This window comes from Trichechus manatus, unplaced genomic scaffold (assembly GCF_000243295.1).
Source record: "Trichechus manatus latirostris isolate Lorelei unplaced genomic scaffold, TriManLat1.0 scaffold00170, whole genome shotgun sequence".
Taxonomy (NCBI): domain Eukaryota; kingdom Metazoa; phylum Chordata; class Mammalia; order Sirenia; family Trichechidae; genus Trichechus; species Trichechus manatus.
Window position 1 is genome coordinate 2518846 of NW_004444106.1, and position 12919 is coordinate 2531764.

Below are 12919 nucleotides of genomic sequence, written 5' to 3' on the forward strand. Positions count from 1 at the left end.
GCCCCCCCTCCACCCGCCTCGTCTCGGCCTCCCCTCCCCCACGGCATCCTCCTCCTCCGGTACCCTCTCCCTCGCTGTCCTCTCACCAAGTCCTCCCCTCATCTCGCCCCATCACTCCTCTCACTGGCTCTCTCCAGCTCCCTTTCTCCAGTCTGCCCTCTCTCCAGTCCCTAGCCAGCTTGCCCTCTCTGCCTCTCCCCATTCTTGTCTAACTCCTTTGCTCCCTTGTCTGGTCTGGTTCCCTTGCCCCATCCCATCCCTGCCCTGTCCCCTTTGTGCCCCTTGCTCTCTTTTTCTATCTCCTTGCCTGGCTTGGCGTCCCTTCCCCACCTCTAACTCCCTCTGGCTCAGCCTCCCTGTCCCTGCCTGAGTCCTGAGCCACCATGCTGACCCCAATGGTGGCTGGGGGGGTGGTGTTCCCCGGACTCTTCCTCCTCTCCAAGAACACGCTCCAGCGGCTGCCCCAGCTGCGCTGGGAGGAGGCCGACGCGGTCATTGTCTCGGCCAGGTAAACTGCTTCCCTTCCCTTCAGCCCCTTCTCCCCATCGCAGGCTTTATGGGGATGGAAAGGGACCCAGGTCTTCCCTGGACTCTTGGCCCCGTGGGCACTTGGGACTTCTACAGTGGCTGGTGGGCTTTACCGCCAAGCTTCCTTCCCCCTTCACTGCCTTACTCACTGTCCCAGGGGACCTCATCCAAACCCAGCCATCTGGTCTACTAGTATTCAGACTGCTTTCTTCCCTTCCTCTATTCATCCTCCCACCCTCCAAAATAGGGCCAGCATGTGACTGAAACATTTCTGTAAGAGGTTAGGGAATGAGGGGCAGAGAGCCATGTATATATTCAGGGAGTGTATTGGTGGGACAAGGGGCAGAGAAGTGAGTGGTAGAACTGTGTGTGACCCTGGAATAAGAACCAGTGTTGGGGAGGGGGGCATAGTGGCAGTCAAGTAGAGCAGGAAAGTGGCCAGGAGAATTTGGGATCACTGGGGACCAGAGAGATGACCAGTATAACGAGTGGGTGGCTGAGTGGTACCAGGACAGGGCCAGGGCTCCCCTTCCCTCCCTCTGTGCTGTCCTGTGCTCCCAGGAAGAAACCTTGTTATCAGCAACACATTCTCAGCATTGTCTCACCTGGGATGACCTCCCTGGTATCCTCCTGAGGAAAAGTGACTCAATATCCACAAACTGAAAGGAAGGAAGAAGGCAGAGAGGAATGGGGTGAAGTGAGGAAGTCTAGGGGCTGTGGGGGGGGGGTGCAACGATGGGCAAGGAGTGGTCCAGAGAAGCAACCAAAACCAAAGCACAGTAACTAGACTTGTAAAGAGGAGAAATCGAGGCACGCAACTCTTCCCTTCTACCCACTGCTCCTTCTTTCTGCCTAGGCTAGTGTCCTCTGTCCAAGCCATCATGGCCTCCACAGCCGGCTACATCGTCTCCACCTCCTGCAAACACATCATTGATGACCAGTAAGTGCCATGAGATCACCTTTGCCCACGTTCTAGCAGACTGTGTATATGCGTGCCCTTAAATACCCCAAATCTTCTAGGAAACCCTGTCTGTGGTCCCCATGCCCTTCACTTGGGCCTGAGCAAGTTAACTGCAGTAGGTGCAACTCAACACCCAGGGATAAATTTATCTCTGTCCTGTCCTTAAAGGTCAGAATCAGGAGAGAATCAAAAAGAATACTCAAAGCAGCTCCTAGCTGGCTTCCCAGCCTCTTGTATTGTTGTAGGTTTTGAATATCATTTCCTTCCCTACTTCCTCCCACCCTCACATCCCTCAGACCACACTTCCGACCAGTACCCAACTGGGGCTGTCCGCTCCTTATGCTGGGCTCACCCTTAGCTTCCTCCCAGAATCCAGGTATCCCCAGCTCCTTGCACAAGGAGAAGAGAAGAGAAGGTGACACAAACAAGGCCACTAATGGTCAGGCTAGTGGGGTGAAGGGGAGGGAAGGTGAAGAGGCCAAAATTTGGCACTGGCAGCTGCTGCAGTGCCTGGTGCTTGCCAGGAAACCCAGGCCTGAGAGGTGGGGCAGGAGGCGGGAGAGGGCCCTGTCCGTGGTGCTGATGGGCCAGCTCTGGGTGACCTGCAGGCTGCTGCTGAGTGGCACCTCTACTCTTAGCTTCTGGTCCTGCTCCCCTTTTCTGGCAGCCACTGAGCCCCAGGATAACCCTGATCTAGAGGTGCCCCCATCCTCTGTTTGGCTCTTCCTACAAACGAGTTCGAGTTCCCTCATCCGTAGTGAGGTCATATTCCCTGCCTAGAAGGGCTTCTGTGAGGAGGAATTGAGTTGATGTGTGTGAAATGCCTAGAACAGTTCTTGGTGCCTACATAATAGATGCTTAACTCTTTCTTCAGCCCCTGCCCTGGTGACTTGGCCCCCTCGCCCTCTCCCCCACCCCTCCCCCACCATGGGAGTCCAGGACGATCCTGGGCTCCCCACATTTCCTCCTCACACCTTACCCAGAGGTCACCTTTTGGCTTTTGAGTTCCCTTCCCCTTGGTCTGTTCTTGTCCTCCCTCCTTAATCCTCAGCTGGGTGGGGAGGATCAGGGTTAATCCAGGGGCAACAGCTGTTCCTACTTCTGAGCACCTAATTGCTGAGAGAGTGGGGCTGGGATTTAACACTTCGCATTGCACCCCAGGGCCTGGAAGCCCTCCCACCAACTCAGTGGTCCCTTGTGTCTGCTGGGCCAGACTTCCTGGGCTGCTCTCTGCTGTCGGGTCCCTTTCAACTCAGGCTCTCCCTTTGTTTCTTCCTTCTCATCTCTGTCCCCCTCTAGTCACACATTCCAGCACCACTGCACCATGGGGCCCAGGTTCTCTCCTCTGTCCCATCATCCCTTGTAGAGGGTGGGCTGCCCTCCCTTCCAGGCCAGCCTTCCCTCCAGGGCTTGCATCTGCCTCTGCCTCAGCCTCCGTTCTTAGCTGGCCTCAACCCCAGGTCTCCACTCCTCTTCTTCAGCGGCGTCTCATATTTGCTCTCAGCTCTTTTTCTCTCCAACTTCTGGCTGACTTTGCTTCTGCCCCTCCACCCAGCTGGCCAAGTTCCCCTGGGCCTGCCTCTGTGAGCACCCCCACCCCTGACTTGTCACAGGACCACAGGATGCAAGAGAAAGCACTCAACGCGCTGACTCGGGCAGAATAAATGCAATATTGCATATTCATCTACTTTTTATTTTTGTTTGCTCTCAAAGTGCATTGTACTTTCTCCATCCTTGGCTCCTTTTTGCCCAGTGTTTCCCTTTAGTGCTTGTCTGGTCCTGAAAAAAACAAGAGATTGGGCCGCATTCAAACACAGCAGGCAGCCCTGGCACACCGCTAACTCCCCGACTGGGCCTGTCTCTGACACCTTCCTGGAATCTTCTAGGGACGGTGGGGCTCTGGAGCCAGACTGCTGAGGTTTACTCCTAGGTCACCTAGCCTCTCTATGACTCAGTTTCCTCACCTGTAAAATGGGGATGATAATCATACCTACCTTTATGGGTTTTTTGTGGGGAGCGGGTAGTAAATGAGTTTTTGCATGTGAAAGGTTTAGAATATTTGAACAGTGTTGCACCTTGTAAGCAGTCAGCTGTTAGCCGATACTCTCTTCCCCACTGCTCTCACTTCTTCTGCTATTATGGTCCCAACCTCAGCTCTCTCCCTGACCTTGACTGAGCTTATTTTCTCAGCCCATGTGGTCTGTGGCTCTTCCCCTTTCTCTCCCACCATGGTGCAGGGAGAGCGGGGAAAGGATGGATATGAATGAATTTGAAAAATGCACGGGTTTTAAGGTCAGAACCCCAGCTCTCCTACGTGCTAGCCGTGTGACCATGTGATCTTGGGCAAGTATCTTGCCCGGGACCCTTGGGTTGCGCCATCTATGGCATGAGACTCCATGCATGTCTCAGGACTGTTATGATGATCACTTGGGATCTGGCTGGAGTTGCGCCCCCAGCACTGACCCTGGCCCCGGGCAGCTGCTCTCTAACTGTCCATTTCCTTCCTTGATCCCTTTCTCTGCCCACAGACACTGGCTTTCCTCTGCCTACACACAGTTTGCAGTGCCCTACTTCATCTACGACATCTACGCCATGTTCCTCTGCCACTGGCACAAGCACCAGGTCAAGGGGCATGGTGGGGACGATGGGGGGGCCAGCCCCCCGGGCAGCACCTGGGCCGTGGCGCGCGCCTACCTGCATAAGGAGTTCCTCATGGTGCTCCACCACGCCGTCATGGTACTGGTGTGCTTCCCGCTCTCAGTGGTGAGTCCTTGCAGGGCCAGATGGCCCCGGCAGAGGCAGCTCCTCTGTGCTTCACCCGAGCCAGCCCTGTAGGAGCCCCGGAAGCCCAGGGCCAGATCCCGGCAGCAGGGTGGGGCCCAGGACAGGACCAGAGAGCGTCATTCACGGTGGCATTTACAGAGCACCAGCCCAGCCCCAGTCAACAGGAGGGTCTGGAGTCAGCCTGGCCTGGTCTTCTGGGCCCAGCTGGGTGCTTGGGAGCTGTTGGTACATGTCTCAGTTTCCTGACCTGTAATAAGGTCTAAAATCTTACCTGCAGGATTGTTGAGGGATGCGGTGAGGTAATGCACCCAGCTCTTGCTGCTGTACACATGTGCTCAGACTTGTCTGAGTTAAGCATCCCCAAAAGCGGCAGAGGGGACAGAGGAAAGGCGGGGGCTTCCCAGGAATCCAGGATGAGCCCCGGCCCCTTCACCTCCCTTCCTCTCTTCAGGTGTGGCGTCAGGGCAAGGGGGATTTCTTTCTAGGCTGCTTGTTGATGGCAGAGGTCAGCACCCCCTTCGTCTGCCTTGGCAAGATCCTCATCCAGGTGAGAGGGCACCTGAGGGTATACAGGCCTGAAGAGAGGCACAGAAATGGCAGGGGGTGAGCCTTGCCAAGTGAACTGGCACTTTTCAGGGACCTTCAGGGATTCTCTAAAGGACAGGTGAAGTTTCAGGCCTTGGAGGAGCCATCAGCTAAGGTAGAGAGAGGCAGGACGGGGGTGGTCTGGGGCCTTTAACCTGGCCCCTGCCCCAGAAGAGTGGAAGGCAGGGAGGAGGGCAGAGGGGGGTAGGTGGGCAGAGGAATAGGTGGGGCAGTGGGGTGTGGGCAGGGGCAGGAGGCAGATGGTAGATGGGGCAGTGGGGCGTGGGCAGGGGCAGGAGGCAGAGGGGTAGGTGGGGCACTGGGGCATGGGGAGAGGCACACCCTCTGCCTGCCTCAGCCAGGCTCTCCGTCCACAGTACAAGCAGCAGCACACTCTGCTGCACAAAGTGAACGGGGCCCTGATGCTGCTCAGCTTCCTGTGCTGCCGGGTGCTGCTCTTCCCCTACCTGTACTGGGCCTACGGGCGGCACGCCGGCCTGCCCCTGCTTTCTGTGCCCCTCGCCCTCCCGGCCCATGTCAACCTGGGCGCCGCGCTGCTGCTTGCCCCTCAGCTGTATTGGTTCTTCCTCATCTGCCGTGGGGCCTGCCGCCTCTTCCGGCCACGGGGCTCCCCACCGCCCTCCCCCTGTCAGACCCAGGACTGAGGATGGGGTCAGGGGACCCTCCGGTGGGGACCGGGCTCTGGGACTGATGGGTGGGGGTTGGGAGCCAGGGGCCTCTTGCCCTGACAGCCCCAGGACTGACAGGTGTACTCAGAAGGGCAAGGGAACACCTTCCCTCAGGGGGCTGAGGGTCCGGGACCAGGTGAAGGGGAAAGTAGGGAGAGGGGGGACCTCTTCTCCCCACAGCACCTGAACTGAGGGCTAGTGAGCCCCTTCCTGTGCGGCCCCTTCTCCAATCAATCACCCTGGGGGCCCTGGAGAAGTGAAGGAAAAGCAGAAAGGAGCCCCACTTCTCAGCCACTTCGGGTTTGAGGGCTTGTGGCGAGTCCGACAGGGATACAAGGGGGCAAGGGGTCAAAGAACATGGAAGACCCCCACCAAGGACATCCCCACCTCTGCTGTTCCACCTCTCAGCTCCCTGTCATTTGGGTGGCAGAGGACACCCCAGCCAACCCCCGTGGGTCTCACGGAGCTGGCTGCCCCCACAGCTCTCCAGGGGAGGCCAGTCTAGAGGAATCTTATTTATTTTATTTATTCACCCAAATCCAAACTAGTTTGCTGAGGGTTGGGGGGAGATGGCTGCCCCGTGCCTCCCCACCTGTAGGCTGCACATCTTGCCCTCGGGCCCTGGCATGTCCCTGGTGCTACAGACCTCTCAAGGCTTCCTCCAGTCTGGGTTCGGGGGCCCTGGGAGGTGCTTTCCAGACCGCTAATAAAGACGACTTGTGTGACGCCGCCAGGCCCTTTCCGCACTCAGTTCTTTGGGGCTGGGAGTGGGACCGGGGCCCGGGAAATGAGGGCTGGTCGCCTGGGGAGAAGAAACAGATTCACACAAGCAAGGAAAGGGCCTGCTGGCTGCTCACTGACAGGGAAGAAGAAAACCAGGACTTTATTTATCAGCAGGAGAGGAGGTGGATTTGGCCACTCAGGATGGGATCCAGGGCACTCATCCACTCTTCAGGCCCCTTTCTGGCAGCTCCTGTGGGATGGAGATCAAAGGTGGGAGGTCCCCTGCTACCTCCCTGGGCTGCCTGAGGAAGACAGAGCTGGGTGGGGCCTGGGAGGGCTTACATGTGGCTGCAGAACTGGAAAAGGAGGAAGAAGAAGGCCAGCATCAGGGCGGCCACCAGGATGTGGTGGAAGAAGTCGGAGCTGGAGCCTGCTAGACAGGGAGGGGATAAGGGAACCCTTAATTCAGCTCCAGTTGAAGGGCCCAAGGGCAGCTCTGCTCCAGGCCCCAGCAAGGAGGGAGGCCCCTGTGCAAGCCGGTTCATACCTGAGGTAGCAAAAATGACAGGTTTCTCTCCAATAAACTGGGATAGGGCCAGAAGCCTGGCTTGGTCCGAGTCGGGGTAATCAAAGAAGTCAGGTCTGTCTAAGAAGGGCAGAGACTCTGCTTCTGGGGCCAAGGCCTTGGCCCTCTCCAGGCTGGGGGCTGAGGGCCCACAGCAATGTCTGTAACAACAGGCCAGCAGGACCTTGTCCCCACTGTGACTCAGGCCCTGGTAGGCCACACAGTCTTAGTGTGGCTATGGGGGGCTTGATTTTGTCCCCAGGGACTCTAGGGTCAGCTGAGCTGAGAAAAGGCCCACGCTCGGGTGAGAGAAAAGAGAACAACCCAGGATTGGCCTCCCTGTCCCTAAGGGGCATTGATTCTTTCTCCTCAAGCCTTCTTCCTTCCCCACTGCTCCCCCAGATTCCCACCTGTTTCTATCGCCCCTGGCCCAGCCAGCCACAGCCACACCAGTGGCCACAGCCTTGGCCTCATGACCCCTCAGCTCCCACCCCAGGGATGGGGCTCTCTGATGTCACAGCCCAGACCCATTGTGATGACAAACTGTACGGGGAGGGGAGAAAGTACTAGGAACTGGGACCCTCCCCATAAGCCCTTGGGCCGGAGAGGAGAGGCTGGGACCTTTGGGCTGCTGCTGCTGCTGCTGTTGAAACAGTAACATGGCAACCCCAGAACTGATAACTAGGAGGTGGGCAATCTGAAAGCAGGACTAAGGGATGCTGCATTTGTACAGTGGCACATGGGGGTAAGGGCAGGGCTAAACACCTCCAGTTACCACAGGTAGCATTTAGCATTTATTACTATGCTAAGTACATAGATCGACTTATTTCACTATCCCAACAATCCTATGAAGTAGGTACTGTTGTTGCCCCCATTTTACAGAAGAGGAAACCAAGGCACAGAGGGGCAAAGTAATGTGGGTAATACGTTTCCGGGATGTGTATTTTCCTCCCTGAGTCTCTCTCTTGCACTGTGTTAGCAAATTCAGGGATACAGCAGTCTCCCCCATTCCCCAGACCCTGTCTCTTTCGTGCTCAGCTGAGGACAACCCCGGAGTTCGGAACCAAGTGAAATAGCAGGCTTTCACCACTAGGTGGCAGCAGTATCCACTCCTGTCTGCCCGTTTCACCTCTGAACCAAGGAAGCCTCAGCTCCCTGTCTCCAGACCCCTCCTCCGGCCTCTCCCCACGGGTGGCGTCTGGTGCTACAGGAAGAGATCACTGTAGGGGACAACAGGCAGGGGGATTGTTAGCATGAAGCCCCCTGGCCCATCCTGAGGCAGAACCCATGGCCATCTAGAGAGCCTTCACAGGCTTCCCTCTCTAGGTCCCAGTTTCCTTTTCTGTGGCCCATAGACTCCCCCAAGGGCCATATCCATTTTTCCTCTCTATTTCCTGTTTTTTTCTATTTGCCACTTTCCAACAGCTCCTTCCACACCTGGGAGCTCATCTCTGCTTTTAAGAGTTAGCTCCCGTCTGATTGGCAGGTAGTCCTGCCTATCACAGATATGCTCCGCCCCACCCAAGCCCAAGGTTGCTTCAGGGGCTCCTTGGTCTTTCTACATACAGATGGCTCAGCTGGCCGGGACCTGTCCAACAGCCCGACAGGCCCATTTCCATGACTCCCTCAAAGCCAGACGTGTGTCTGTGGGGTGTGTGAGATCCTCTGCCCTACAGATGGAGGCTCCTTCCCCACTGGTATCTCATCTGCCCTCCCCTCAGGGACCCCAAAGTACTAGCCCATCCATTCTCACAGCAACCCCTGCCATCGTCAGCTCCTAGTTCCTAACAAGAAAACAAGCCAGAGAGGAAAGAAAATAGGAAAGAGAGGAGGGGCGCTAACATCTATGTGACCTCCACTGGGACTGGCTCCCGCGAGCAGCTTCCCCTGCACCTCTGAGAGAGTGGAAGCGACTTGCCCCAAGTCACAGAGCCAGTGAGGGGAAGCAGGGACTCGAACACCAGAACCTGGCTCCTGACTTAGCACCAGGGCTCCCAGCCCAGGCCTGCAGCTGCTCCTCAGGTTTAGCTGGGAGGAGGGGGTCCAGAGCCCCCCCTTGATATCTGTTTGTATTTCCAAAAACATCTCAAATGCAATATATCCCAAATGGAGCTCTTGATTCACCTACCCCAAACCTGCTGCTTCCCTAATCTTTTTATCTCAGCAAATGGATCATTTCAGCCTTTGGGGTGGATTTTTTAGTTTCTTCAGTTGCCTCAAAAGAATCCAGCTGCTCTCTCTACCAGAAAAGGCCCTTTAGACTCAAGCAGCGAATTATCCAATCATTCATTCATCCAACCATTAGATAACTGTAGGAGCTCCCGCTAAGTGTTGGGCTGAGCTCCATTTATGGCTTAGGTAGAAATCATCAGGGCATGGTCTCTGCTGTCGGGGGACTACAGGGGGGGACCACACAAGGATGCACATTTTGACAGTCTAGGACAACTCCTAAGGAGTTGTCTATACTTAACAGTCTTCACTCCCTCACCTTTAATTTAGTCTTCAGCCCCTCCTGATCTACCAGAATCCACCTTTGTCAAGTCCACCAATGACCTCTTAACTTGTCAACTCTTTTCCTTCCATGTCTCAGCAGAGTGCACCGTCCCTGACTCCAAGCGCGGGGGCCACACTCACCAGTCTTCAGAGCTCCTCCTACTCTCCCCAGCTCAGCCTTGGACCTTCTCTTTCTATCTATAATCTCTCTCCCTAGGTGATCTCATCCAGTCTCATGGCTTTAAATACCATCTATATGCTGGTGACTCACAAATGTATATTTCCAGCCCAGACCTCTCCCCTGAGCTCCAGAGTCCTGTATCCAACTTCCTGCTTGATATCTATTTGTATTTCCAAAAACATCTCAAGCCCAATATATCCCAAATGGAGCTCTTGATTCACCTACCCTAAACCTGCTACTTCTCTAGTCTTTTCATTTCAGCAAATGGTCTCACCACTGCTACAGAATTATCCCACTACTAGGAATCATCCCAGATCTCTCTCTCTCTCTCACCGGACACACCCATAATCAAGACTTTGTGGCTCAATTCCCAACATAAATCTTGACTCCCTCCACTCCTTCCTACTCCCGCACCACCGCCGCCCCCCTCATTTAAACCGACTCCATGTCTCACCTGGTTGATCTTTCTATGCTCACTCTTACCTTCTGTCATGGATTGAATTATGTCCCCCAAAAATATGTATTGTAAATCCTAACCTCTATGCCTGGGAATGGGTTGTCTTTGTTATGCTAATGAGGCAGGATTAGTGTTGGGTGTATCTTGAGTAAATCTCTTTTGAGATATAAAAGAGATTAAGTGAGCAGAGGTGAGATGGGGTAACAACATAGATGCCAAGACACATGGAGATCTCCAAGGAACCAGGAAACAAAAGCTGAAGAGACAAAGACCTTCCTCTAGAGCCAACAGAGACAGAAAGCCTTCCCCTAGTGCTAGTGCTCTGAATGCAGACTTCTAGCCTCCTAAATCATGAGAAAATAAGTTTCTGTTTGTTAAAACCATCCACTTATGGTATTTCTGTTATAGCAGCACTAGATAACTAAGACACCCTTTAAGATCCCTCCATTCTCCAGCCACCAGCCAGAACAGATCAGAACATGTAGATCCACTTCCTAAACTCCTACAATGGCTTCCCACTCATAGTATGAATTCTGAACTTCTTACCCTGGTCTGTAGGACCCTTGATGACCATTGCCTATCCACCCACTCACCTCAGCTCTCCTATGCGTTCCCTGACTTAGCACACTCCATCAACGCTGACCTTTTGCCCATTCTTTGAATATGCTAAGTTCTTGCCAGCCTTCCAGCCTTTGCTCATATGTATAATCCCCACTGCCTAGGATACTCTTGCTCCCACACTTGACTTGGTTACCTTCTCCTCCTCTTTCAGGCCTCAGCTGAGACAACATCTTCTCTGGAAAGTACCCCCTGAGCTCTCACAGCCTTCTGACCAACCCGTCACAGTATCCATCACACTGAATTGGAATTTTTGTCTATCTCCCCCATGAGGCTACTGAAGCAGGGATCTTGTTCATAGTTGTCTCATCACATATACAGTAGGTATTCAATAAATATTTACTGAATGTATGGGTGGACGACTGGCTGAATGAATGAAAAGCCTTCCTACCTCTGGACAAGCCAGGACTCAGCATGGTCTGCCATTTTCCTCTGCAACAGGTTTGATCTCCAGTCTCATCCTCACCATCCTTCAACGAGGCTGCTGGCCTGGGCCCAGAGCTGAACACTGCGAGAAAACAGCGCGCGTTGACCAGATTGCCCTCCTCCCCTTACCTATGGCATCTGAGTAAAGGGTGCCCTCCTGCCAAACCCACCAGCTGTAGTACTGGACAGAGCCTTTCTTCATCTTGCCTCCTTGCTTACCCTGGAGTGCTCTGAAGGGAACCTAATGATTGCCTTTACTTAAAAAATATATTATTTTAATAGATTCTTTTGAATAGGTAATATATGTACATGGTACAAAATTAAAAAGTACAAAAGGATATACATTGAAAGATAAGTCTCCTTGCTATTCCTGCTCCACCGTGCCCCACAGCATCCTCATCAGAGGCCACCAGAGTTACCACTTTTTGTGCAGTCTTCCAGAAATAATATATGCACAAATAAACATATCTAAGTCTTTTTCCACCAAATGGCAGCCTTCTATGTATGCTGTGCTGCACCTTGCTTTTTTTAATTTAACATGAGATCATGAAGATGATACAAGTATATTAACAGCCTCCTGCTTTTACATGGCTGCATACTATTCCATGATATGAATGTATCATAATGATATAACAGTCCCCTACCAATGGGCATTTAGGTTGTTTCCAAACTGCTGCCATTGCAAGCATGCTACAGCTAATAACCTTGAACTTCTATTATTTTGCTCATGGACTAACATAGCTAGGATAAAATCCTAGAAATGGAATTTTTGGGTCAAAGAGTATGTATATTTGTCATCTTGGTATCCACTGCCAGCTAGACCTCCTCAGAGGGTGCCTATGACTTTTACAGTGGCAGTGGACCAGAATGCCCATTTACCCTCAGCCTTGCCAACACCGTGTGTTAACTGACACCTTAATTTTTGCCCATTTGATAGACGCCAAGTGGTATCTCAGTGTAGTTTGATTTTTCTCTAACTTTTAAATCACAAAGAGTTAGTGATACTGACTGTGCCTGGCCGTTTGGGGCACTGGGGACTCAGATGAATCAGCCTCTGCCCGCTGTGGAGCTCTCTGGCTGGTGGGGGAGGCAGAGATGTAAACAGGATCGACAAAACAGTGTCAGCAGAGTCTGAGATAGCACTGGAAGCTGAGGAGCAGCGGACAGATACGCCGGCAAGGCTCCTCGGAAGAGGTGACCCGGAGTGACCCCCGAAAGAAGGAACGGTATTCCCGGGGAGAGAAGCCTGTGTGAGCAAAGGTTCTAGGCCAGCAACCACAGGTGGATTGGAACCCCTTCCTCCACCCACCCCAAGTCACTGCGGATCTTCAAGCCCCGCCCACAGCCCCGCCTCTACGGATAGGGAGGGGGAGGGCCAGACGCCCTCTTCCCTCCTCCTCGCGCTCTCTGCGGGGGAGGGGCGTGAGGATGCCCAGGGTTGGCGGGGAGGAGCCGGCGTCGCCAAGGCAACTAGGCCGGTGGTCTGGCCCTGGAGACCCCGGAGAGAAGGAAGAAGTGCGGAAGGAAGGTACGATGGGCTTCGCGCGCGGGTCCGGGTCTCCCGGGTGGAGTTGGGAAATACCAGGCAATTCTCTCTGTTGGTTCCTGGTGGCACAGGGAGCCCGTGTGTTTGCGAGTGTGTCTGGGAAGTTCTCCGGGTGAGTGTGCCAGTGCGTGTCTGGGTATGTGCATGTGTGTGAGCGTGCGCACGTGGGCACAGGCGTGCGCGCGCGGGAGTGTCCATGCAAGATGTGTGTGCTGGCCCATGTGCACGTGTGCCAGCCTGCGTGCCTGTAAGTGTGTGTGCACTCGTGTGCGCTTCTCAGTGTGCCCAGGCGGGCTGCCCAGACGGAGCGGAGAGGCCCACCCCCTCCCCAGCCGTTGGCCGCCCCTCCCCGCCCCCCGCCGC

The 12919-nt window shown here is 54.4% G+C and overlaps 2 protein-coding genes across 2 annotated transcripts; one reads left to right on the forward strand and one right to left on the reverse strand.

Moving 5' to 3' along the window:
* Positions 1-383: 383 nt before the first annotated feature.
* On the forward strand, positions 384-5523 carry TLCD3B (TLC domain containing 3B). Its single transcript, XM_004386634.1, has 5 exons — positions 384-508; positions 1385-1468; positions 4018-4252; positions 4725-4820; positions 5236-5523. Exons 1-5 carry the CDS (start codon positions 384-386, stop codon positions 5521-5523), a joined length of 828 nt encoding a protein of 275 aa, XP_004386691.1.
* Positions 5524-6608: 1085 nt separating this feature from the next.
* Positions 6609-7309, reverse strand: CUNH16orf92 (chromosome unknown C16orf92 homolog). The gene is made up of 3 exons (XM_004386763.1): positions 7246-7309; positions 6818-6976; positions 6609-6700 (listed from the first exon to the last, which is right to left on the reverse strand). Exons 1-3 carry the CDS (start codon positions 7307-7309, stop codon positions 6609-6611), a joined length of 315 nt encoding a protein of 104 aa, XP_004386820.1.
* Positions 7310-12919: the final 5610 nt, after the last annotated feature.